The 26,079-nt window shown below is 55.4% G+C and overlaps 1 protein-coding gene across 1 annotated transcript in view; it reads left to right on the top strand.

Annotated features, from left to right (window-relative positions):
* The first annotated feature begins 5,183 nt into the window (after nt 1–5,183).
* The window catches only part of PLXNA1 (plexin A1), a 119,617-nt gene continuing 98,721 nt past the window's right edge, over nt 5,184–26,079 (top strand). The window contains 2 exon segments of the mRNA XM_017820636.1: nt 5,184–5,308; nt 19,591–20,937. Of these exon segments, the coding sequence (XP_017676125.1) occupies nt 19,735–20,937 (1,203 nt within the window). The 5' untranslated portion in view covers nt 5,184–5,308; nt 19,591–19,734.

Below are 26,079 nucleotides of genomic sequence, written 5' to 3' on the forward strand. Positions count from 1 at the left end.
GCTGCATCTTGGAGACTTTGCGGACGCAGAGAGTCAGGTAGTGACTTTTTTCCTGTCTTCAAAATTGCCCTGACTCAAAGTCTGTGCTTGATGAACTCTGTGCAGGGACACTGGGCTGCTGGGAGAAGCACAAAGTGGTTCCAGCACTCCTGAGTGGCTGCAAAGGTAGGATCAGAGTCCAGGAGGTGATGGACATGAGGCTGCTTTCCCCAGCATCCTGGGAGGGTAGAGATGGCAGCTTGACGGCTTGGAAAATAGGCTGAGATGAAGGAATATCAATACGGAGAGCGAGCTGTTCCTGCCGAACAGCCCCGGGGCAGCTAACGTGAAATGCTGGTTGTCTCGGAGGAGTTGACAGGTGTCTGCATCAGGCATCCTGCTAATTAAGCACCATTGTGAGTCACAGAGCTGAGGGATGAAGGAGCTGGGAAGGAGCTCAGCCGGAGCAGGTATGGCCAGAGGGGATCTCTGCAGGACCTCCCTGCCCGCCGGGGAAGGACTGGTACGTGCATGATTTGTCGGCTGGTGGATACACAGTCATCGGTCAGGCAAGTCTTTTGGGAGCTGGGGATCAGCTTGGAGAAGAGCAGAGCGGGTCATCCCACTGGGTGTCCATCCTCCCTCATTGCAGCTGCGTGTCCTCCCCTGGGTCCCAGGTGCTGGTAATGATGCCCAGACTGACCTCCCATTACAGACCTGGCAGGGTCCCCCAGAGCATCTCCCACAACCACAGCCTCCAGCACCCATCCCACCAAACCTCTTCTCAAATCAAAGTGTGCATCACTGCCAGTGTGACAGGCTGGGGAAATGAGGATACTCCCAGACCTCTCTTTCTCCTGATCCCCTTCAAGAAGATTCTCTTGCTGAAATTTACAGTGGTGCTGCCTGCCCATCAAGGCCTCTGATAGAAAATTTCCCATTTCAAGGAACATGAGTATGGTGGGGTGGAGGAAGAGGTTGCTTGCCCTTTTGTGGACCCCAGTGGTCTGGAGGGTGCCTGTAGCAGCAGGCACAGGATAAAAGCTGCACTGGCAGGCAGCAAAGTGCCTTCCTTCCTGGCCAGAGCTAGGAAAGGAGGAATGCTGCTGCCCTGCTGACAGCTCCTGTGCCACCCTGCATCTCTTCCCTGTGTGCCTCTCCAGCACCTTTTGCCCACTACCCTTCATGCTTCTGCAGCTGTGATCCCCTGAAATGGCTCTATTCATTACCATTTTAAGTCCACCCTGTATCCCCAGAGCTCTGCAGACACAGTTTGTTTTATTGACTGTCAAGAAGCTTAAAGAGCTGTTGATGCCTCCTGGAAAACTTTGACAAACCCTCTGGTTGGACCCAGAGCTGCTCCCCAGCCCAGCTGCCCAGAATTTCTGCTCCCAGGGCTGGATTAGCAAAGATGTCTGTGAGAACCCGAGGAGGGAAAAAAAACCATTACTGCCATCTGTGCAGAGCTGATACCCTCCTGGTGCCCATGCCCTTTGGGATGGATCCCTGAGACTGGCTGGGCAGAGTTTGGAGTGCAGAGTTTGGGTGTGAAGGTCCCCAAAGCCCACATTTGGGTTCCAGACTGTTCTCTGGGCCAGCCAGATTTCACAGCCCAAAAATTCTGGGCTGAGGCCACTGGGTTTCTTTCATCCCTGTGTGTTGCTGTTCAGTGCAGGGGAGTTAAACCAGGGTTGCAGGCTCTGGGGGGTTCATTTTGCAATGGCCTGTGGGCGATAACCAAGGTGTTGTGCTTGAGAACCTGGGTGCACCATGCAGAACTCTGCCTTTTAGCAGGAATTTTCAGCAGTCAAAAATTGCAAACAGTTATAAAAAGCTGTGAATTTATCTGATTATTTTTGATCCTTCACCACTCAGACTGGGTTAACCCAGCGAGCGGAGCAGAAGAGCCTCCCTATCTCTCTGGGCTCTCTCCAACAACCCAGTCCTCTCCCACTTAGTTTCTCTTTTTGACAAAGTAGTTTTCAGGCTGCTTTTAGAGAACAAAATGCCCCTCAGCCTCTTTGGTGATGTAGGGAAAGTGCCCCAGACATATCAAGAACAGATTGTCTCTCAATGTGATTTTGGTCAAAGTTGTGGGCAAGAAGTGCTGAGTCAGCGTTCAGTGTAATGAGAAGGAGCCAGGTGAACCCCTCGCCCCTCATGGCTGGGCTTTGGGTGCAGCTGCCACAGGAGCCATCTCCTGCCTCCAGCCCCCCCTCCCAGCACCCTGCAGAGAGGGGAGCTCTGTAGTGCCTTTGAGGTGCCACTCAAGCTGCTGTCCTCAGGGCATGGCGAGGCTGTCAGCCCTCGGGGGTCTGTCGGGGAAGGGGGGTGAGGATGCACGGGGAGGTTGGGGATGAACAGAGCAATTGAAGCCCCGTGGGAGGCAGGATAAAAGGCCAAGTTTCCTGAGATAACGAGGGTCTCTCTGCAGGGGTGAGTTGCCCAGACAGGGGGGAAGCCATGTGAGTGACAAGCGTGTCCCAGTGCCCGCCGGGCATGGTGTCGGATGAGCCATCGGACCAGCCGCGTGAGCTCTGTTGGTCACTGTGAGTCAGGCTGCTTCCCACACAGTACAATCCTGGGATCTACCCTGCCATATCCCTCCTAACACTGTGCTGGGCTCTGGCATGGGAGTTCTTGGATTTTCTTGCTGTTTTGTTTTTTTCCCTTCTGTCAGGTCTGGGCTCTCATTGGTGGCTCAGGATGCACCCTCAGCCAGATGCTCGTTCTTTTCATGGCTCCAGCACCTTGGTTCCCCTTGTCGCTGGATGGATGCTGTGGGTAAGAATTCATTTTTCAGCGAAAATAAATCGCCACAGTTTCCCATCCCAGGGGCACACGGGAATGGTAGTGCTGGCCCGGAGGTCGACACTGCTGCATCGCTGAGTCCTGCTCTGGGGAGGGAGAATTCATTCCTCTTCTCTTGCCTTTGTGGCAGGAGATGGCAGCCGTGGGACCAAGGTGCCCATGCACCAGCTCTGGGAGAGAGCAAATTTAAAAGCAGTGGTGGGAGATTTCCTGAATATCTCTCCTTTCTTCTTTATTCGTTTAAGAGGTTTCACTGTCTCAGAAACTCCCCTGAGAGACAGGAGCAGGAGCCTCTTTGGATGTGAATACCTGACAAGTTTTTAATGTGAAAGGAATTTACTAAATTTAGTCTCTTGGAGGAAGAGGAAAAAAAAAAAGGAGAAGTGTTTCTTTCAGTCTGGGGGAAGCGATCCAAATCCCAGCCACTTCCCTGCCGGCAGAGCTTGACGATGTCTTCTCTGTCTCAAAAGCTTTTAAGTCTGGGCCCCATGTGTGTCTGTGCACAAATAAGAGGTGGGAGAATGGCAGGCACCGACGCCGTGCCCTGGGGGAATGCGCCTGTTCCCAGCTCCCCCTGCCTCCTGGAGATGGATGCTGGTGAGGGCAGGATGGGGGGATAAATGAGGAAAAAACCCTGTTGTCTGAATTGCAGGGACATCATCTTTGCTCTCAGGTGGGCTCTGAGCAACGTGTGAGCATTGAGGTGCCGAGGGCTGGAAGAGGAGTGCATCTCTAGTGTTGAACTCAGCCAAATTACCCTTTTTTCCTCAATCTTTCTACCCTCGGTGGAGCCTCCGAGGGCCCAGTTTCTTCTCTTCTGGTGTTTGAGATTCACTAGGTGCCTCCTTTTTTCCGTTCCATGTCCTCTCCCAAAGTACCCTGTGGTGATCCTGCTTCCCATTTCTATAGTTCTTCTTGTCAGAGGGTCAAGGAGCTGCTACGTGTTTGTAGCTCAGCCCACATGGAGCCATGGACACCTGCTGGGATGGCGAGGGAGGAGATCTGCATGTGTGACTGCACAAGGTAACCACACACCTTCTATCATGGACAGGGCAACTCCCAAACTCCCACAGTGTGTCCCTGCCTAAGGGGCGAAGCATCCCAGTGTTGAGAACTGGTGGTGATAAAGATCTGGCTGGTTGCACCCTTGAAAACCTGGGTGAACAAGCCCCCTTTCGCTGATTTTCCCCATGTTGCAGCACACGGTGGGCCCCAGTAAAACATAACCATCTGCAGCTCTGTTTCCTAATGGGCAGGTCAGAATAGAGCCATTCCCTGCCATTTCCATCCCAAAGGTCACTCCCAAAATCACTGGCTATCCAAATGACAAACGCCGTATTTATTCCTGGTGGCCTTTACAAAAGTCCCTTCCCCACGGAGAGATGATGGAGCATTTTGGTCAGGCCTACCCAAACATGCAGAACCCCTTGCTGGGGGCAGGCAGGGCTCCAGGGGGACACAGCTGTCCCCATGAAGGGACACAACGGCTGGCACAGTGAGAGGGAAAAGTAAGGGGAGAGCGTAAGGGTGGGGGAATGAAGGTGACAAAAGTGGATGGCAGCGAGTGTGCTTAAAAAAAGGCAAACAACCCCTTCAGACCCCTAATTAATATTTTTGAATGTTTTAAAAATTATTTTTATTAAAAATAATATTTTAAAATAATATTTTAAAAATCAATACTTTAAAAAGTAAACACATAAAATATAAAATAATAAATAATATATTCATTATATATTTATATATAACATAGTATTATATTGCAATGTATATATATTATAAATATATATTTATATTTTAAAACATAAAAAATAATACATTAAAATTAAATTTTTAAGCAGACTGTGTACGGTGCCAGCGGGACGACGCTGAACGGACACCCCTGGGGAACGCAGTCCCGCCGTGGGCTGCAGGGGGGCGGCCGGCGGGGACCCTCAGGTGGGTCCGGGCCCCGCTCTTCGCGGTCCTCACAGCACCATCACCGCTTTTGGCCCCGGCCCCGCGCGGCATCGCCCTTTTAACGCGGGCGGAGGGCGGGCCGGCCCCTCCCTCCCTCCCTCTCCCCCTTCCTCCCTCTCCCCCTTCCTCCGCCCTCTCCCCCCTTCCTTTCCCACCTCGGGCGCCCCCTGGAGGCGGCGCGCGCTCGCGGGCGCGCCCCCGCCTCCCCCCTCCCCTCCCCTCCCTTTCCCTCGCGCCGCCGGTGCGGGGCGTGCGCGCGCGCGCGGCGGCGGCGGGGGCGCGCGCGGCGGGCGGCGTTCCGTCGGGGCCCCGCGCCCCGTCCCATTCATGCGGGGCAGCGGCGGCGGCGGCGGCGCGAGCGAGGCGGGCGCGGAGCCCCGGGCGGCGGCGGCGGAGGTGGCGGTGGGGAGGGGAGGCGGGCGCGGAGGAGGAGGAGGAGGAGGAGGAGGGGACGGAGGAGAAGGAGGAGGCGGCGGCGGAGAAGGCGGCGGCGGCCCGGCGGGCGGCTCGGTGTGGAATGCAATTATGGCTGGCACGGCGGAGGCGAGCGGGGACCGGAGCCGTGAGTAAACCGGGGTTGCAACTTTCGGGCGCGGCGCGCGATTGTGTCCGGTCGGTGGGTTTGCTGAAAAAATAACGCAGATTTGGCTTTTATTGCCACCCCCCAAAAATTTTGGCTTTATCTCGCCATCGCTGGCCCGGGCAGGGCACGGCGGCCCCGTCGGGGGGCGCGGAGGGGCCGCGGCGGCCGGGCAGGGCTGGGCTGGGCCGGGCAGGGCCGCGCTGCTGCCTCCCGGGGCCAGCCCGCATTGCGCCCCACGGCCCCGGGAGCCGCCTCCCGCCGGGGGACAAAAACCCCGCCGGGACCGAGTCTCTTTCTTTACCCGCCCCACGCCCCGCGTGGGTCCCGCGGCGGGGCGCCCGGGACCGGGCAGGTGCGGGCTGGACGGGGTGGGGGACCCCTCCGTGCTCGGAGCTGGTGGGGCTGGGGCGGTACCGCGGGGTCCCGGGGGTCCCTCCCTGCCCAGTGTAGCGGCGGGGCTCGGCCACCTCCCTGCCCGCTGCAGCCCGCCCGCCCCGGCTCCCGGCGGGGCTCGCTGCCCCGGCCCCGCCGCCCCGCTGCCCGCCCGGGTCCGGCACTGCTGGGAACGTGAGCGGGGCTCAGCCTTCCCCAGATTCGCCGCCTCGGATTCCGCATCTTCCCTGCCCTGCAACCCGCATCGTGCTGCCCCACATCCCCGCTCTCATCCCTGTGTCCGCGCAGCCCCGTGTCCCCGCTGCCATCTCCGCATCGCGCTGCCCCACATTCATCGCCGCTGCCGTTCCCGCATTGTGCTGCCCCACATCCATTCACGCATTCTCGCTGCTTCTCATCCCCGCATCCCGGCGGGGCGCGGTGAGCGGCATCCGGGCTGAACTCGCCCCGGAGCCCGTAGCGCCGCCGTTCCCTCCGCGCTCCCCGTTCCCCAGCCACCGGCGGAAGGGATGCCGGGGGTGCCCTGCGAGCTGGGATGGGATATGATGGAATGGGGTGGGATGGCCGCCGTCACCCTCGTTATGATTGTTACTATTGTGATCGCGCTGTAGTTTGGCAGCGCAGCGCTGGGCACCTCCGAGCGAGGCGTGGGAGGCTGCGGTACCTGTGTGCGGGGCTGCGCGCCGGTGCGCGCCTCCCGCCGCCGGGATGAACGTGGAAGGTGGCGAATAAAGCCGGCTGCGCGCTCGGTGTCCCTTAGCCCTTTCCCATTTATGCCCAGCGAACACGCACGCTAGCTCCGGCGTACGATCGGGGAGGGATTTGCAAAATTTCTGTGGCATGCTGAAATAAATCCCGAAATCCCGCAATCCCTTCTCCTCCCTTATCTTCCTTGCGGGAAAATTCTTCCTTCTGCCCCTGGCCGAGCGCCGGGGTGGGGGGAGCCAGGGAAGGGGGGCTGGTGTGTAAACAGGGCTTAACATGAAGGTCACTGGTTAAAGAGGAGACGGATGGGAGAGAAAAGACAGGCATTAACCTCACTTGTCAGATCCCTCCTGCCTCCTGCTTGGGGAGGACAAAACAAAAGCAGAACCTGCTAACGGGGGGATGAATATTCATAATCCTTCTCGTGTGCTTCGGGACACGGAGGGGAGAAAAGTTGGGCAGATGAGCTGCCTCCCGAAGCTGCTTTTCCTTCAAGTTGCGAGAAAATCCCTTTTTGCTGAGCGAGAGCTGTGTCGGGGGGAATTACCAGCCTTTTGCTGGATTTCTTCTTTTCATTTTTCATTTTTTCATTTCTTTTGTGTGCGGCTTCAAGAAGAAAAAAAAGGAAAAAAAAAAGAGGAGCTGAGGCTATTGACTACATCAAAGGTTATCCATTTGAAAACACCATTTTCCTCTGAACAGCGGCTAATTGCTTCCTGAACAATCCCAGGGTCTTTTGTATATACTCAGTGGGTAAAATGAGTGACTCGATGTCTCTCTCTCAAGACACTGGTGACCGAACAGGGCGGAAAGGTGGAGAAGCCAAGGAAAAGCAGTGGGGCAGAAGCCTCTGGGAGGATGCATGGATAATTTCTTAAGTGGCTGCAAGGAGGGAAGGTTTTTTTTTTCTACCCGCTCGCTGCCGTGCGATCTGCTTGTGCCAGTGGATGTCGGTGCCGGCAGCGGTGTGGCGACACGGGGCCGTAAGGAAGGCTGGTAAGGAAGTTTGGATTCAAAATACCCGATCATGTGTGTGATTTGGTGCTTCCCATCCGCCCGCGGCTTTGGCTGCCGATGCCGTTCCTCCGAGAGCGGCAAGCCTGGATGCGCTCGCAGCTCCCGAGGGTCTGCGGGGACGCAGCGCCGGGGGCTGGCTGGCTCCTGCTCTCTTGCGTGGCTGGGCTTTCTGCAGCTGCTACCCCTGAAGATTAAAGTTTTAGCGACGTTGCTTTTGTTAGCACGGTGATAGCGGCATCAGTGAGAGTTTTCCCCTCTTGGCTTTTTTTTTTTTTTTTTTTTTTAATAGAAGCATCGGATTTGGAGCAGAGCAGAGGCATCCGCCTTCGTGCATGCTGAGGCTGTGCACGGAGCTGCGGAGCAGAGCCCTTGTGCTCCGTGACACAAAGCCCTCTCCCCGAGCTAGGCAGTGCCCTGCGAAAGAAACAAACTCCTCTGAACTCCGTTGGAGACGGGGCCGAGGGCCATGTCGGCGGCTCCCGGCGAGCGCTGTTTCGCCCGAGCTCTGCGCAGCCGAAATGGAAGAGGGTAATAAAGCGGCGCTGCTGCGTTCTGGCAGGGCTGCCTTCCCTCCTCCATGGCGGCAGCAGCCGGGGCTGGCCCCTGCCCTGCTCCCCGGTGTGTCACACCGGGCCATTTATTTCGGTGGGTACGCTGCGTTTGACATCTGCTGAACAAAGGGAAGGATCCGGCCCTGGGATCGGACTTAAAGAAGGGAACTTGTCCGTGTTTTATTTTCTAGGCCGAGTGGGGGTCAGGGCCTTTGTTGCTGCCAGCCTTGCTCCTGGCTGTAGCACTAACTGCTGTCGAGAGCCGGACTCAGCCGTGAGCTGGGCATTTCGGAGCAGGAATGCCTGGTGCTGCCGTGCTGGCGCTGCCGCCTGCCTGCAAACCGGGGGGAGCCTTGCCTGCAGCATCGGGCTTCTGCTGAGTCCCACGGGGCTTTGTTGTGAGACTGCCTTTCTGTGTAGGGTGTTTCCAGTGCTTTAGTCGTTTGTGTTTGCCAAGAAGGAGTCAGTCATGGTTTTTGGCACCTCCAGCTCCATAGAAGGAAGAGGAACCTTGGAAGAGCCTGGATAGCAGAGGTGCTGCCATCCCTGTGTGCAACAGCGGGAGGGTGGGCATGGGTCACCCCGATTCCCATATGCCATCTTCACTGCCTGCAAGCTTGGATTTTGCATCGACCTAAGATGATGGGATGTATGTGTTGGGACATTGGTTTGGTGCTGTGGTCCGTGAATGTCTCTTCCAGGTTGTGTCCTTACGTAGTTGTGTGCTATATGGAAGAAACTAGTGTGCAGGGGACTTCTGGCCAGTGTTTGAGTGATGAATGGCTTGGTGGTGTGCCATGTGTGTGGAGGAAGGCCCAAGGGCAGGGAATCGTGGCTGATGTGGAGCTCGATTCAGCATGGACCACAACCCCTTACCTCTACTGAGTAGGTATCGGGACCCCTTTTCCTAACAAGGTGCTGCTGTGGCTCCATGCAAAATGAGGAGTGTTTGCCACCATCCAGTACTGAGGTGGCTGGTTTGGCATTAGACTGGAGACAACCAGCTGCTTCTCTGTCTGGAGCCCTGGTCATTGCTATGGGGAACATCCCACTACAAATATATGGTACTTGGTGAGAACATATATGTTCTGACATTGTCTCTGACCCACAGCCTCAGTCATGCCTCTCTTATTCCTGCCCAGGATGCAGCATGGAAGCTGTGTAGGTACCCCGACATGGTCCTCCGGCTACACTTGGAAGTCAAGTTTGAGCAAACATCTTGTCCATCATGGAGGAAAAAAACTCCAGCCAATAAGTTTTGATGGTTTCAGTGCCAGGCATGGGCAGTCCTGGCTCTTCTCCCCTGCACTCGGCATGTGGTGTAGCCAAAATACACATCTTCCCACGGGTTCATCAGAGTGGGGCTGGGCATGGGAAGGTGTCCTTGTTTGCCTTGCTTCCCCGAGCATTCCGCATCTGTGGCTGCCTCCAGCCCTTGTTCCAGGGGGAAGCCACCATTTAAAAACCTGAATGAAAAACATTTCAAAGTTTATTTTCCCTTTAGCTAAGGCTTGGCACACCTTTTTGTTGCTGGTATGCTGAGAGGTTTGAGTCTGGAGAAAAGCTCCATATCCAGATTGCCAGGCTCACATTCCACAAACACTTTTGCTCCTTTCTCTTCTGAAGTCGCCTTGTGTGGTGCAAGGTGGACTATTTTGGGTGACTTCTCTATCCCCTCAGTGTGGGATGTCTTGGTGTGATGGGGGACAAATTTAACTCTGCCCTGTGGGCTATTCTGTGCTGGTCTGTGTGTGGGGGCTGAGACCCTTGTGAGCTGCCTGAACCACAAAGGAGATTTTTTTATTGCTGGGGTCAACTCAGGGCCTGGTGTGAACCAGGGGGCAATATCCTCTTTGCTCCTTGAGCTGAGATTGTGAGGGATTTTGCTGGAGAAAGTGCCCGGGGTGACAACATGCCAGGGGTGCCAGGGTCAGGCTGCATGGGTCTGGGTGATCTGCTCTCCGGGGACTATCTCCTCTTCATTTCTCCTCCTCCTTACTGGCAACCTGTGGATCAGTCCCAGGGCTCAGTGCCCGCCTGCCCATCTCGAACGTCCCGCAATCTGCTGTCCAACTTGGCACAGAGACCCGGGAGTGTTGGTAATCCAATTTGGGCAGTTTAGCTGCACTTTGCTCTCCATGCTGCTGGCCGGAGCTCGGGAGCTTTAATCCGGCTAATGACCCCGGCTTGAGTAACCACGACCATTTGCTTGATCCAGTTTTCCTTTCTGTCGCGGTGGAGGACAGAGGCTGAGGCTGTTTCCGAGTCCTGTCTGTGGTATCCGTGACGGTTTCCAGGTGTAGGTACGTGTAGGGACCAGAGGGTGAGGGGAGCGTGGAGGGGCACTGCAATCCCCACTTTCCCTTTGGGAGATTTCTCCTTCCCCCTTCCCACTTTCCTTCTGCTCTCCCTCTTTTTTGGGTAAAGATAAGCCCTTCTTCCGGAGTTATTTTGTGACATACCATTATTTTCAGAAAGGCGAAGCCAAGAAAAATAAAAGCCTCTCTCTTCCTTGGATTGCCTACTGTTTAATGTACAAAATATAGGGGTGGTAATTGCGTTAAAACATATATAATTATACTGGAGGGAGAAAAAAAAGTTCTTGCTAATTGCACAGGTGTTTTGAACTGATAGATGTTGAGCGATTTGTGTTTCCTTGGGAGTTTGGTGGAGCAGAGCTACGGTCCAGCATGTGAGGGGTTAGGAGCAGGGCTAGTTTCCCACAATTATTGGGAAGCTGGGATGCTCCAAACCCCTCTGGAGTAGTGTCAGGTGTGTTTGGGGCCCGATACTTTGAGGATCTACACCCATCCAGGCAAGTCTTGGTGTCATTGTAGGAGCCCTGCGAGTCCCTTTGCTTTACGTGCTTAGTTAAACAACTCCTTGCATGTCAAAATACTCAGGCTCTCCTGCAGATGTAAATTCCTGGCAACAGGAGAGGCAGATTCCTGTGTTAGGGGATGAAATTTCCTGCGTGATGTAGACCCCCATCCAAGGGCTGTTCCCCCACTTTAACACTGTGTAGGCACAACTGGGTACTTCTGGCAGCTGATCCTTTGGGCAGGGCGGGAGGAAGGATGGTCACACACGTTTCGGATGGCATGATGTGGAAAACCACATTTCCTTCTGTGAATGCCGACCCCGTCAGAGCTGCCGATAACATCGCAGGTAATTATAATGGCAGTAAATTGTTTGCTTTGTGCATGCGGCCGGGCTTTGTGTACGGGCGGCTGCTTCGCTCTTCCTGTGCAGACTGTTAGTTTCAACAGGGGAAGAGGAAAACCCAAAAATATTTTAGGAGGAGTTTAAAAATAATCTTGGAGCCTTGGCTGGTGGGCAGGATGTTTCGCGGAATCGTGTTCCCCGCTGGTCCACGTCCAGACCTGTGGCCCTCGGAAGGCTTAACTGGATAGTGTTAAGTCCCGTCTTGTCATTTTGGCCAGCCTGAGGGCTTGCTGTCGGGCTCTGGGAGCTGGAGGGAGCCAGGAGTCGGCCCTGGGATGTGAGTTTTGGGCTGGGTGGGTCTGTCTGCCCTGTAGCAGAGCAGTGTCAGAGATGGGGCATGAGCCCGAGCTTATAGCTGCCGAGGCCTTTGTAAAACATTTAAATCTATTCCCCAGTGTCACACTCCCTCCACCCCCATCTGCTTCTCCATGGTTTTTATTCCTAGAAGTGTTGGCATGCTGGCAGAGTCCCTGCCTGCCCGCTGCTGCTTATCTCCGTGTCCGGCTCCTGGATGGCTGTTTCCTTTCTGGAGTCAAGGGGGGCTCTCCCGTCTCTGGCGGGACCAGAATCAGCCTGATGAGCCCTGCTGAAGTCAAGAACCTGTTTTTCAGGCTGATGTCATCGGGAAGAAATGGGGGAGGAGGAAGGCAGGAAGGCAGTGCTGTTTCCGAAGGAGAGCCGCCGCTGAGCCCCATGACGCCGCCAGCAGCCCTGGCTTCCAGCAGCCCCGGCTTCCACCGCCACCCGCTATTATTCCTTATCAGCTCGGCGGAGGTGCCCGCGGGCCTGCTGGCACACGCGGGACAGGTCCTGCTCTGCACGGCCTCGTGCCTGTGGGGGCGAGAGGTGGGAGGGAGGGATGCGACCGTGCCAGGGCAGCGTGTCAGCTCGCAGCCAAGCGGGATATCTTTTGTCCCGCTGGGTGTGCCCTGTATAGCCCCCTGGCCCAATGTGGGGTGATGGCACTTTGCTGGAGCTGCCATCCAGTTACCTTCATTACCAGAAAGTGGATATTTTTGGCTTGGACAGTCCTCCCAGCGCAAATGCCTCATCTGTTTTGTGCCGAAGGAGCAGATCCATTATGCTGGTGGCTGTTGGAGCCTCAGCCCCTTGTGCACAGTGTCAGGTGATAGCAGCACACCTGGGTCCAGCGTGGGCTGGGGCTGCAACCAGGATCTGCAGGGAGAGGAGCAGCCTTGCTCTGCTCTCCCTCCCAGCCAGCATCTCTTGAGCTGCATCTACACTTTGACATGTGCTCTGCCCAGGCTGGGTGGTGAGACCCCCTTGCTGTGGGCGGTGGGGTGGGGGTGTGCCAGGGTGGAGGTTATGCTGGCACTGCCCATCGGAGAGCAGAGTGCAGGCACAGCCCCTGCCCTGGTGCCTCCCTGTTTGTATCAGATACCCTTTGCCCTCTGTGCTGCGAATGAAGCCCCTGATGGACTCTGGGAGCAGTTTCCCCTGCAGTGGTGTTGCTGTGGGGGGACTTTTGGGCTCTTCCCCTTCTCTGCCGAGAGAGGCTGTGCTAGCTCTCTGGCTGTCTCACTTCTGGGTCAGCTCCACCTTGGGCAAATAAAACATGGGGCCGTGCTGAGCTGGGATCTCCACAGGGGAAGCAGAGCCAGGACCTGAGTCATTTCCAGCTGTAGTGCTTGGGGCAGCATGAGTGGGACGGCAGAGAGGGAAGGATGGGAGGTTGAGGGGGGAAGGAAAGGCACATATGGCTTGGGAAACCTCGATTGGAGAAGTTTTGTGGTCTGTTTGGTCTGTTTTAATCAGAACTAACTGTGGTGGCAGTTGTGCTCAGCTTGCCACAGGACAGCACGAATGCTGGTGTCAGCACGGGGCCGGGCGGAAGCATGGGAATTTCAGCTCAGCAGGGATTAAACCAGCCCCAGAATGACCTCCCTTTACGGGGAGCAGAGGGTGTCCAGCAACCAGGAATGCTCCTGTGGCAGTGCTTCATTGCAAAGCGGGAGCTCTCCAGATTCCCACTGAGATTCCAGGGAAGAGCAGCTCTCCCAAGGGCTTTGTGCAGGCTGGTAGGAGGTGCAGAGGTGTGCGCTTGTGTTGGAGAGGGGAAAACCCAGCTTGGAGAGCTGGGCTGGAAGAGGTGCGTTGATCTGGGGAGCGTTGATCATCAGCTTGTGTTTGTGGCTGCCATGGCCCAGTGAGGGATGTGGAGCAGGAGGTTTGGGAGTGAAAAGTGATGTGTTATGCCACAGGGAGTGAAATCAGAAAAGGTAAGGATGCTGATGGTGAGAGGACTTCTCATTGAACTTCTCTGCTGGCTGTTGGGAAACCTGGCTTGTGCGTGACCTTCTGGGTCTCTGCAGGTCTAACTGGACCATGGTGACCTCTGCCAGCAGGGCTGTTTTCTGGACATTTATATGGGGCAGTGAACTGATGGGATGTGAGAACCAGGGTCTGGGAGTGCATGGACCAAAGCCAAAGTGGAAGGTGGCCTTCAGGGCACTTGATCTGGACTTCTTTGCACTGAAGCAGAGGGCAAAATGTTGTGAATTGGTCCTGGTTGAGGTGGCAAAACACATCAGTCTGGGGTTTGAAGCCTTGAGTGAGTGTTGATAGTAGGAAGCCACAGTGCCATGTGCGTCCCAGTGCCTTGGATTGGGGTCTGCAGCGTGATGAGAGGTAGAGGGATTTGGAATGAGGTGTTGTACTCTGTGTATGCTGATGGACAAACTTCCTGAAGCAGCATGAGGAGGCAGCAGGCTGTGTCCTGTGTGGATGGTCACCTGTGGTGCATTGGTCTCCATCCCAGGCATCAGTTGATCCAGGTCTTTATATTCCTCCCTTGGCTGCAGGAGCACAAGGAAAGGGTGGGGTGCACTCTCCTGGAAGTACACAGTTAGCATGTGGGCTGCATATGGAAAGCCCCTCAGCAGCCCTCATAGGGTCTCTATATGAACTGTAATACCCAAAAGAGTTGTGGGAATAAGGCAGAGGACAGCCATTGGTTCTCACTTTCATCATAGCTAGATGGAGTTGGGAAATGTGTGTAAGGTCTCAGTGATGCCTGGTTTCTGTGGCAGGGATAAGTAGTCCTGGCAAGACCTGCTGAGGCTATCCTTGTGCCTCTCTGCCTTGGGATGCTGTAGTTGTGAGAAGCCTGCATTTCCATATTGGAACTGCTTGTGAGTGCTTTTTGGAAGGGCTCTCTGCAGGGCAGCATGCAGTCTCTTGATGGTAGGAGCACGTGGTGGCTCCAGAGCTGTTCTCCTTGGTCTGACGTGACTTCTTGCAGAGGACTGGAGAAGGGGAATTGTGCGCTTGAAAAATGCTCTTTAATTTCCTCACTGCTTGTTCTTTTATGATCCTTTCAGCTGAGGGTCAAGCTTCATGAGCCCTTGGGCAGTAGATGGCTCCTTCTGCTTGTCATGTTTCTCAAGACAGAAGAGGTTGAATTCCTCAACCAGAAGATCCTTGCAGGGCAGGAGCAGAAGCTGCTGTGCCCATATTCGCTGCAGTGACAGGGCAGGACGGAGTCCTCAGCCCCTACCTGTGGGGGAAAACTGAAGATCCTAAAGATATTCCTGATTGAGTGATAGCAATGGAGATTGCAGCACTGGGGCAGCTTCAAAGCCTGTCATTGATTTCATCAAGGTGTGTTTTGAGCCAGGGATAAGATTCATAATGATTTAACTGCTGGTTAAGGAGAGACCCCAGACAAATAGTTTTCAATGGCTGTGTATGGTGAAGGAAGGAGTTAAAGTTTAGCCCCGTTGCAGAGATTGCGTATGTAGTGCAGCTCTTACTCTACCACCACCAGGCTTTCCTCATTGTTGCAAGGCTTTTCCTGGGCAGATGAACCTAAAAATACACCAGCTGTATGGTGCGGCTGCCTCTCCTGTGGCCTGCAGGCTTTTCTCTCCCCTAGATAGTTTCCCCTCTCTCCCCTTTGCTAATTACTGGCAGCTCAAAGGTGGTCCCTTCTCGACTGTTTCTCATTGCTGAGAGCAGCAAGTGCCTTGGAGAGATTACAGCTAAAGGCCCATTAGATGCCATTGCCCCTTTCTGGGGTCGGTTTTGGGGTCTGGGGTTTTCAATCCCATGCCTTCTCTCTTCCAGCCTCCCTTGCAAAGTTCAAGGCTGTAAAGCTCTAGGGGTGGTTTTCAGGGAGCCAACCCGTGGGATCTTGCTGATACAGTAGCAGGGATGACAAGGCGGGTCTGTGAGTGCACCTCTGTGCTTGTCTGCATGTTTTCAACGCTGTCTCCGGGTATTCCCACGAGGGCTGCTGCTGTGTAGGCTAATGCCAACGACTCGGCATCGTCAGTACTTTGGACTTGCTGCCTGGATGAGTGGAGAGCTGGTCCTTAATGCTCTGTCCAGTCTTTGCCTTTTAAGGTTACTTTTTCCATCTCAGTACTCCTGCTTTGTGCTATCAAAAGTGATGATTATTTTCCCAAAGCATGAACTCCCATCCCAAACCCAAGGTTTTGGGCATACTGCAGGACCAGGAAGCTCTCAGCCTTGGAGGACGAGTGCTGCTACCCCTTGCCCCCTCTTCAGCAGCCAGCGAGTGGGGCACAGGTGTCTGTGGGGCATCTCCCTGGCTTGTTGCTGAAAGGCTTTTTGGAAGCTGGGGCGTGTGAGTGTTGGCTGCAGTGAGGTGGGCAGCCTTATCCAAGTCATGCAGCAGCTGTGACCATCTCAACGTGGCCACTTCGAGGTGAAACCGTGAGCAAATGTCCTTTGCAGCGTGGGATGAAAGGGGCTGGGGTGGATTGGGCTCTTGTGCTGGCTTTGTTTCTGGCGGTAGGTTTCCTGCTATAAATATATGTGTGTGTATATATATATGTGTGTGTGTGTGTGTGCATGGAAAACAAAACACGAGCCTGCGGTGCTGTCTCACTGGCAGTGTGGCCCCGCTGTGGGGTGAGCCCTGCGGATGCTCAGCCCTGCAGGATGCTTTGCACTGCATCACTTGCTGCCCAGGCAGCCTAGCAGGGTGTATTTTTGGTCCTACCCTCCTGGTTGGCACGCATGCATCTGGGCTGGGGTGTATTATTTTATTGCAGCCTGTTTCAGGGCAGGGCTCGGCTCCAGGGTGTCTGCCCGCCCGGGGTTTTCTGTGCCTTTGGACTGCAGTGGAGGTGTGTGTGGTGCAGGTCTCACTTCCCAGTGGTGCTCCTGTCGTGGCCCTAGACTGTGTCCTCCGTGGGGTAAGGTGCTGCTTTAGTGCAGCCCCCGGGGGTTTGGGTGCTGTGTGGTTTCAAGAGCGTGCCAGCAGAGGAGCTGCCCTGCCGTTAGCTGTACCGTGACCTCCCCATGGGACTTGGAGGCTGTGTGGCAACAGGGAAATGCCCTTTGGCCGCCGCTCCCGCTGGCAGGGAGCTGGGGCTGTGCAGACGCCCATGGTCTGGTGCAGGGCTCCCTGCTGTCTCCACCGTGGTGGGCTTGAGCCTTGCTTTAATTCGAATCCAAATTTCAGGAACCCATATCATCTCAAATCTCAAAGAAAGCACACAAACTTCTGGGTGCAAATTCGTACAGTTTTATTTTCAGTAATCGCTGCTGATGGTTTTAAGCAGGACTGGACAAAACCACCACTGGTGTCAGGTCACTAGGACGAGATGTTGCTGCTGTAATATATTTAGGAGCAGAAATCTCAGAGGAGCTCTGCAGAGTGTCATCTCTCGGCTCGCCCCAGCTCTGCCTCACTTTGCTCTCGTTCCAGCTTCTGAGTTGCAGTTCCCTACATTAATTTGGGAATCTCCTGTTGGGCTTTCTAGCCCTGCTTTGTGGCAGCAGCTCGACCTCTAGTTCTCTCACCCACTTCCTAAAATAGAAGCAATGAATCATAGAAACGCACCAAGAAAGCAAGTTCCCTGTCCTGCTCTCTCACCATGGCAGGATGATGCTCCAGCGGGCATCCCCACACTGCACCAATCTCCCACTGTCAGCTCCACTGCCTTCCCTGCTCCTTCTCTCTGCGGCGTGAGTTTGCTGTTGGTGGTGATCTCCCTGACAGGCAGCTGGACATACTGTTCCTGGAGGGGCTCAGCACACAGGAGCAGTGGCTTGGTGAGAGCTGTGCCAGTTTCTTGGGGTGGGAAACTGCCCTCTGGCAGTTCCTTCTGTCAAGAAACTGCACTGCCTGCTGCTGGGCTAGTGGCTTTCTGAGCTAACGAGTGGGTTTGTGCCGACAGCGCCGCTTGGTCTCACACCTCAGGGTGGTTTGGGGCTAATAAGCTCTGATCTGGGGTGTTCCTGGTTATGCTCTTACCAACAACCTCAGAAAAATGAAGATACTGGGCAGTGTGGGTGTCCTCTGGGAGCACGTCTTGCCCTGGAGGTGTTGTGACTACCTGCTCTTTGCTGGGAGGCTTTCAGTGTTCGACAAGTTGTTAGGAATGGGGGATTAGGACCATGGGGATGATTTCCAGGGCTGGTGCTTTGATTGTCTCCATAGCCTTGGAGCTTTGTGGCACCTGGCTTTGGTCTCAGTGTTGTTCATTTGCTGTTACCCAAATATCCCTTGGGGGTGGATGTGTTGGAGCATGGAATGGAGCAGAGTGGGGAGTGTATGGGCAGAGGAGAGCTGGTGGAGATGGCAGATCTGCCAAGGGGGTTTGGAAGTGATGTGGAAGCTTTGCTTAAGTGTTGGGGGCCCAGTGTAGCTGGCAGAGCTGCAGGGGTGGCCAAGGCTGGGCTTGTCCTGGGGGGTCTCATGTTTGTTGGGAGCAGGAAAAGGGGCAAAAAAAAGGCTCTCCCTTCTCTAAGACCTCTCCATGTCTGGCTATGTGTCTTGAGAAGGGAGCAGCAGAATTGAAGGATGCTGTTTGGGATGTTGGGGTACCTGTATGGCCCAGCTGCTGGCCTGCTGATGATGCAGCCCCTCAGGGTTTGCATGTGGCCTGGCTGGTGGGTCCCAGAGCCCTGCCAAGAGCAGGCTGCCAAGGCTGGGGCAGCCAGTCAGCCCGAAGCAGCCCTGCTGATATGGTGTGTGCAGCTGGCTGCCCTCTGACACCTGCCCTGCCAGGTCTGGGATGCTGGCAGAGCTGCCAGTCACTGCAGGCCATATTTCCTACCTGTGCCACTCCCTGCTGGGGATCCTCTGGAAGGTTATCCTGGGCTGAGTCAGAGATGGATGATAAGGAGAGGGAGGAGAGAGGGAAGCTTTCCTTCTCCACTCCCTTTTGAAGTGGCTTATCTGCAGTGGCTGGGGAACTGAGCTGATGTTCTGTCCACGGACCTTGGGAACAATGGTCCCACCCTGGGTGGATGGGTTGAGATGGTAGGATGGGCCGTGTGCTGGCACGGGGGTTTGCACAACCCCGTGTTAGTCCAGGGGTGCCTCTGCCTGTGCAGGGAAGGTGGATGGAGAAGACAGGGTGGGGCTGTAAAGAAGGGGCTGGGGAGAGCAGAGCTGTGTGTTGGCTTCCTGGGGCTATCTCCTCCCCACTGCCACGATGCAAAGGTCACATTGGTTTGGGATATTTGGCTGGCTCCCTGCTGCTTTTCTGCTCGGTGTTGGTGAGCCCCAGCTGTGGCGCAGCAGGAGGCAGAGCTCTCCATCCTCCCTGCATGTGCCCCCTCATTCCTCTGGAGCCTCTCAAGCCAACTGCCTGATGGCTGGCCCTGTGTTTCGTAACGCACAGAAATGCCAGAGGGACGTGCTTCTCCTTGCCGTGCCTGCTTGCTCCCTCCAATCCCTCCTGCCCATGGCCCTCCTGGGGTTTGTCAGGCAAGCAGGTGGCAGGGATGGTGGGCAGCATGCCAGGGCTCTCTCCTCTCTCAGCTCCTTTAAAAGGTGCTTTTGATATCCTCCTTTGTGCAGGGGCTTGGGTTGTGCTTGCTGCTAACTGGGATTTTTCATCTGCTCCCAGCTCTGTGGTGGAGTGGGGCAGGGGCAGCAGGCCAGGAGCTCCTCTCGAGGCTTGTTAGCAGCCATCCCTGGCTAACACCTTAGTGCTGCTGCTGGTCTTAAAAGCGGGTCAGGGCCAGCTGTGCCCCACTGGGGTGTTTGTGTGTGGTAGGTGTACCGGAGCACATCAGCGGGCATTGGCTGCCGGCATGCTCAAGCCCCATTAGAGGGGCTACACTGGCTGGTGGGAATGGTGGTTGAGTCTGGGTTGGTGATACCAAGTGCATGGCAGCTCCTTGGTTGAGACGTCCTGTGCACAGTGGTGTGTGACCAGGCAGGGTTGTCCTTGGCATCATGCAGGTTTCCTTTGTCCCTGCACTGGGGATGTGTCTTTCTGGAGCAGGAGGTGGTGGGGGATGTTTTGGTAGGCTGCCTGCTAGAAAAATGTGAAGCATCAGAGTCTTTGCTAGGTGGGGGGGAACAGGCTTGACACTGTGCAGGAAAGCCTCCTAACCCTACTTTTCTTGTCTTTCTCCCTCTAGGGCTGACCGCACTGGCCGTGCCCACGATGCCCTGAATGCCGAGAGCAGTGGAAGCAGAGGAGACTGTGTCCTGTTAGCTCCTCCTCCCTCCCTCATCCCCTTAGTTTGGGTTTGTTTCTATTTATTTTGTAGCTGGGTTTGGGTATGGCCTTGGCTGGATGTGAGGCTGCTGCAATGTGGCTCATTTGGCTCAAGCACCACTTGTCCATCCACATTTGGACCTTGCTGCTCTTGGGGAGCACCTGGCTACCGCTGGCGGAAGGCAGCCCCAAGTCTCCCTTTAGGACTTTCCCGGTTACAGACTGGAGCTTGACGCACTTGGTGGTCCACAACAAAACCGGGGAGGTCTACGTGGGGGCTGTCAATCGGATCTACAAGCTCTCCAATAACCTCACGCTCCTGAGGACCCACGTGACGGGGCCCGTGGAGGACAATGAGAAGTGTTACCCTCCGCCCAGCGTTCAGTCCTGCCCACATGGGCTGGTTACCACCAACAATGTGAACAAACTGCTGCTGGTGGACTACTCGGGGAATCGGCTGATCGCCTGCGGCAGTGCCTCCCAGGGTATTTGCCAGTTCCTGCGGCTGGACGACCTCTTCAAGTTGGGTGAGCCCCACCACCGCAAGGAGCACTACCTCTCCAGCGTCAACGAGTCGGGCACCATGTCTGGGGTCATCATCGAGGTGCTGAATGGGCAGAACAAGCTCTTCATTGGGACGCCTATTGATGGGAAGTCAGAGTACTTCCCCACCCTCTCCAGCCGCAAGCTGATGGCCAATGAGGAGAACGCGGAGATGTTTGGCTTTGTCTACCAGGATGAGTTTGTCTCCTCGCAGCTCAAAATCCCCTCGGATACACTCTCCAAGTTCCCCACCTTTGACATCTACTACATCTACAGCTTCAGCAGCGAGCAGTTTGTTTACTACCTGACCCTGCAGCTGGACACCCAGCTCACCTCTCCTGACTCCACTGGGGAGCAGTTTTTCACCTCCAAGATCGTCCGCCTCTGTGTGGACGATCCCAAGTTCTACTCCTACGTGGAGTTCCCCATCGGCTGCGTGCAGGACGGCATCGAGTACCGCCTGATCCAGGACGCCTATCTGACCAAGCCTGGCAAGGCTTTGGCCAAATACCTGGGCATCTCAGAGCAGGAGGATATCCTCTTCACCATCTTCTCCCAGGGCCAGAAAAACAGGGTTAAGCCTCCCAAGGAGTCTGTGCTCTGCCTCTTCACGTTGAAGAAGATCAAGGATAAGATCAAGGAGCGTATCCAGTCGTGCTACAGAGGAGAAGGGAAACTCTCACTGCCCTGGCTCTTGAATAAGGAGCTGGGCTGCATCAACTCGGTAAGTCCCTGCTTGTCGCTAGTCAAGCCAGGCTATTTCTGGTTCCTGGTGGTGCTCTCTGGCTGGACCCTTCACAGTGACCTGACCTGAGCTGTATTTTCCCAGTGGGAGGACTGGTGCCATTGGAGCAAGGTGCTCCGTTTGCCTGGTAGAATTCCTTGTGGAGATCACAGCTTCATGGTGGGACAGCCGTCTGGATTTGGGCTGAATTCGGTGCCCATGAAGACTCCCAAGCAAGGGGCCTCATGCCGATGCAGGTGCTTGCTTTGGCAGGTGTCCCTTCCCAGTGGATTTGGGGAGTGAGAGTCAGTTGGGCTGGGAGGGTGGAATGCTCAGTCCTCAGGGCATTTGCTGCAGCTCCACTGTGGAGTCCCTTGCAGGTGGCACGTGGAATTTTGAGCATCATGTCACCTGGGGCTTGCCAAGCAGGAGGTGTTGGAGGCAGTAGGATTTGGGGGACAGAGAGTGCAGACCTGATGGAGGGTGGTGGAGAGGTTGGCAGTCCCAGCAGAAACTGGTCACATGTTCAGCATGTAGGGACCACATCCTCTCTGTGGGGTGCTGGAGAAGAGAACAGAGGGCAAAAGGTGCTGTCAGCGAGGTGAGTTTTGAGAGTGGCCAGTGCAAACTGTCATTCAGAGGCACAGGAGGTGAGTGCTGGTATCCTAGAGCAGTGATTCCCACCTGAGGAAGCACTTCCCTCTGTCCCCAGGTCTTCCTGCCTGGCGCTCACCTGAGTGCCTCCAGTCCCTGCTGGTGGCTCAGCTGCTCTGTGGGACTTATGAGCCCTGGGGGGCAGGGGACCTCCCTGCTTGGCTTTCCGAGTTTGTTTTCTAGTTGAACTGTTACTGTTACTGGATTTTTTTCCCAGGCAGTGTTATAAACTAGGAGTGGTTGCTGGAGGCTACAACTCCAGGTAGCAGGGAGGTCATACACTGGGTATCACCAGGCTGGGCTGTGTAGTCCCCAGGCAGGGTCAGATACCTGGCAGAGGCAGGTTTTAGGGTACCAGTGTGTGTGTTAGGGAGGGTCTGGTGGAAGTCCTGACACACCTGCTATTGCCCACTGACCCCAAGCCCCATTGCTGGTGCTTGGCACCCATCACCAAGCAGGGGCTCAAGCAGGGTTTTGGGTGTAAGCAGATGGGCAGGGGGTCCCTGTGGAGCAGCCCTGCCTTCTCTCCCACTGTCCTCCCCGCAGCTCTGGAGGAGACAGCTAACAGCTGCCTGACAAAGTAAAGGGTTTGCTGTCAAGAGCGCTGGGCCTGCAAATCAGATTTTGGCTTTGAACTAATTCAATTTTGCTGGAAAATGATGAAATCGTTACACTGCTGCCTGTTGGGTCTCGCAGCTGCTGGCTCCGGCAGCGGAGTTGTTCGCTGCTTCCTCCTGCACTCCTGGCTCACCAATGCCATGTCCCCTGGGTTTGGGGAGGGGTCTCTGCCCCCTGCATTTTGGAGGTAGTTCTAAGCTTGGAGAGTCCTGGGATTGCTACCTGGTGGCCAGTTCCTGTGACCAGGTGGATCTCAAGGTGCTCTCTGGGTCCTGCAAACGTGTGGCTCTTGAGGGGTGGAAGGATGTGTGCCATGATGCAGGTGCTTCTACTTCCGTATGGGGTGAGTTGGAGAGTGCCACCCTCCCCCAGGGGATCCAGGCAGTGTTTTCTGTCCCTGTCCTTCTCTGGCTGACAGGCTGAGCTGCGAAAGACATGACTGGATCATGAGTCAAGCCTTCAGCTTGCTGAGCACAAGCCAAAACAGACCCCTTGGAGCATGTTACCTCTTTCTGACAGGAATTTCTGTGCCCCTAATAAAATAAAGCCACCTCTAGGGTGGGTGATGACAGTGACTGATCTCTTGGTGGTGAGTGCTGGCCAGAAAATAAAGGCCATGTTGTTTTTTAATTTTTAAGGAGGCAGAATGCAATTGCTCAAGTTAGTAGTTGCTTGGGAATTACACCCCGTCCCTATGGAAAATGTGCAAGGAGCTCTCTTGCTCCCCTCCTTCATGGTTTATGCTGGAGGAAGTTTTGCCAGCATTGCACTCGCGGTCCTTGAGCAGCACAGGGCCAAGGGGTGCTCATCCCTGGTGCTGCAGGGTAGCTCTGACTCTCCAGAGTTGGTGTTGGAGCCAGGAAGAGAGGCTGCCAGGCTTGGCAGATAGCTCAGGAGATGTTAGTGGTTCCTCTCCGGCGCTGGCGAGAGGAGCAAATTCCTGCCTCCCATTTCTCTCTCTCTCCTTCTGGGATCCAGTGATACGGCAGCAGGAAGGGTAGTGAGCTGGCTCAGAAGCAAGACCCCTCATGCTGGTGTACTCAGACCTGAGCGTGGACTCGTGTATGGAGCAGAGTCACCTTGCGGAACCACCCTGTCCATTCCTCTGCACCAGCCCCGCTGACTAAATCACCTCTGAACCCCTCCAGAGGCTCTGCTGCTGACGGTGTTTCACTGAGAGGGGTTTGGTGTTGTGTGAAAAGAGCCAGGCTCTTTTCTTCCCCTGTGCAGGGCTGGGGAGGTCTGTATGCCTATGGCCAGATGTGCTCAGTGCACCTGCCCATTGCACCCATCCCGAAACTGGGGGGATGATGGTCTGGTGTAGCAGGGCTGGGAAAGGGCAACGGGCTGGAGCTGGAGTGCAGATGTTGTAGCAGGGAGCTATTTAGGGTTCTTGGAGTCCTTGACTCCTGGGCTGACAGTGTGGGCAGAGCCAGTGCCTGGAGCACGCAGGATGTGGGCATCAGTTTTCCCTGGGCTGCCCCAGGGAGAAAATGAGTTTTGACTCCTCAGTGGGGTTTGCTGCCCAGCTTGCTGGCACAGGGCAATGGCTGGTGACAAACGGGCCCAAAAGCAGGCTGGGATAAGCCAAATCCTTTCCGGGGCAGCCAGAAAAATGCAGGTGGTAACAAACTGTACCACACTGGGATTATTCCTGAGCAGTGATTAATGCACAAAAAGCCTGGTATCCCAGCCTGGCACTTGGTACCAGTCTCCTGCAACCTCCTCCCTGGCTCCTTGCATCCCCCCTCACCCTCCATCGCAGCCCCTGGAGGGGCACAGGAGGATGAGCTGAGCCTATAATGGTGCTAACTGGTGAATTACTGGCTAATTAATAATGCTGAGTGATGCGAGCCTTGCCGTGCTGTCTGCTCCCTCATTGCTTTCATAAGTGGGCTTGAAGGGAGGCAATGAGACAAGGCATGTCAAGGAGCCACCAGCTACTGCTCACTCGGTGCTGTGGGCCTGCGTTCCCCCTCCTTCAGGGCTGTTTCCCCAGGAAATCCAAATTTCCTGACCCTATTTTGGGGAGGTAGGTTAGTTCTGGGAGAGAGAAGATTGCTGTGCTGCGCCCGTGGTGCCTGGGGTGTCTGGAGTCCAGGGGCAACTGAGAGGGGTGCCAAAGGAAAGCACAGAGAAAAGGAAAAACTAAAGAAACCACACCAAAACCACCAAAACAAACAGCTCCCTCTTGCAATGGGCTGAGGCCGTGATCCCTGCAAACACCCCTGCAAATGCACGAGCAAGCAGACCCCGATGCCTCCTGCAGATCCCAGCATCCTCAGGCGGAAACGCTGCAAGGTCACTGGCCCTCGCGTGCCGTGGTGCGTGTCGGTCCCTGCCGGCGCTGGCCGGGGACAGCTGTCCCGCTGTCCTTCCATCCTTCCATCCCTCCGCCTCGACTGTCCCTGCAGCCCGCATCTGCCAGGGAAGTCGGTGGGTGCCATAACCCCCGTACTGCTGCCCTTGGCCCGACCTCGCTGTGCCGCCTGTGCTTCCCTAACGAGGCAGTTTGCTGTTAATGAGCTAATTGTCGGCGTAATTATTTATCGAGGTGGTGGCGGCGTGGCGGCGGGCGCTCCTCGGTCCCGGAGCGCAGCTGTATTTGTCATTTCCCAGAGAGTATGTTGAGACAAAGCAGAGAGCAGTAAACACCGTAAACATCTCTCCTCTTGCATATTCAGCAGCCGAGGGTTTGAGGAAGCTGCAGATTGAGCTCGGAGAGAGCAAAACCTGCACCCAGGGGTGCCAGGGCTTCAATACATTCACAGCATCGCCCTTAACCCCTCTGCTACTGTAGATGGCTGGGTGGAAGGTGCTGGGGTTTATTTGGGCCGTTGGGGACAGTTTTTTCCTCAGCAAAGCACCTGAGGGATCCCGGGTGTTGGATAGGAGCCGTGTATTGGCTGAAGCATCGCTGGCATCTCAATTCGTGATTGGGAAGATAATTCTCTCTTATCTGCTGTTTTAAAATTCCTTGCCTGGTTATGCAGAAGAGGATGCATAAGTGTATGTTGGCCAATGGATAGAAAAGGGCAAGACTGGGAATCAGAGGGTGGGTGGAGAGGTCCTGATTCCCCTTCCCTCCTTTTCCCGTGTTTGCAGAGATGCATGGTGCCCCATGTTCCTGTTTTGGGGGTCCCTGGATCTCTCGTGCCTGGCTGTAGGAGTTCCCCAGTTCAGTGAAGGATGAGCAGCAGTCAGGCAGGGAAGGGAGTTGATCTTTGTACATTAACTCAGCATCCAGGAAAACCAGAAGTTAGAGTAACTGAGGAAGCATCCAGCATCCCCGGACCGCCCAGGGAGGCTGAACATGACCGGCTGGCGTCGTTCCCTGTCCTCCCCTGCTGGAAGGCTGGCATGGCACTGAGTTCCCACTGCAGCCAGGAGTGGGACCACTGGCCTTGGAGCTGACATGGCAGCACAGTGAGGAGGGCAAGCAGTGTTGCCATGGCTGTGGGAGGCTAATGCCGTTGTAGCTGCGAGTGTATTGTGCTGGGGCACAGAAAAGTGCCGTGTTTTCCCTCCTCGTGTGGGTGATTGTGGGTTATTGGTGGGAGCTGGTCTGGGCTGACCGTTGCTTCCCAGGCAGCAATGAGTGGGAATTACAGAGCTCTGTACTGCCCTTGTGTACGTGGAGCTTGGGAGCTCGGCATTTTCCCATATGCTCCATGCACATGCTGTATGGATTTAAAACCCCTTGGGGACTGGCATGCATTTGGAGGCTGCTGCTTGCCAAAAAACCTCTCTCTCCTTAAAATTCAAAGTTATATAAGGAACCTTGTGAAGCGGAAGAATTCTGTGACTGGATCAGGCTGTCTCCCTGTCGGTCATGCCTGCCTTGCCACTCTACCCTCCTGCACCCAGGTT

This window comes from Lepidothrix coronata, unplaced genomic scaffold, assembly GCF_001604755.1.
Source record: "Lepidothrix coronata isolate B3197 unplaced genomic scaffold, Lepidothrix_coronata-1.0 Scaffold84, whole genome shotgun sequence".
Classification (NCBI taxonomy): domain Eukaryota; kingdom Metazoa; phylum Chordata; class Aves; order Passeriformes; family Pipridae; genus Lepidothrix; species Lepidothrix coronata.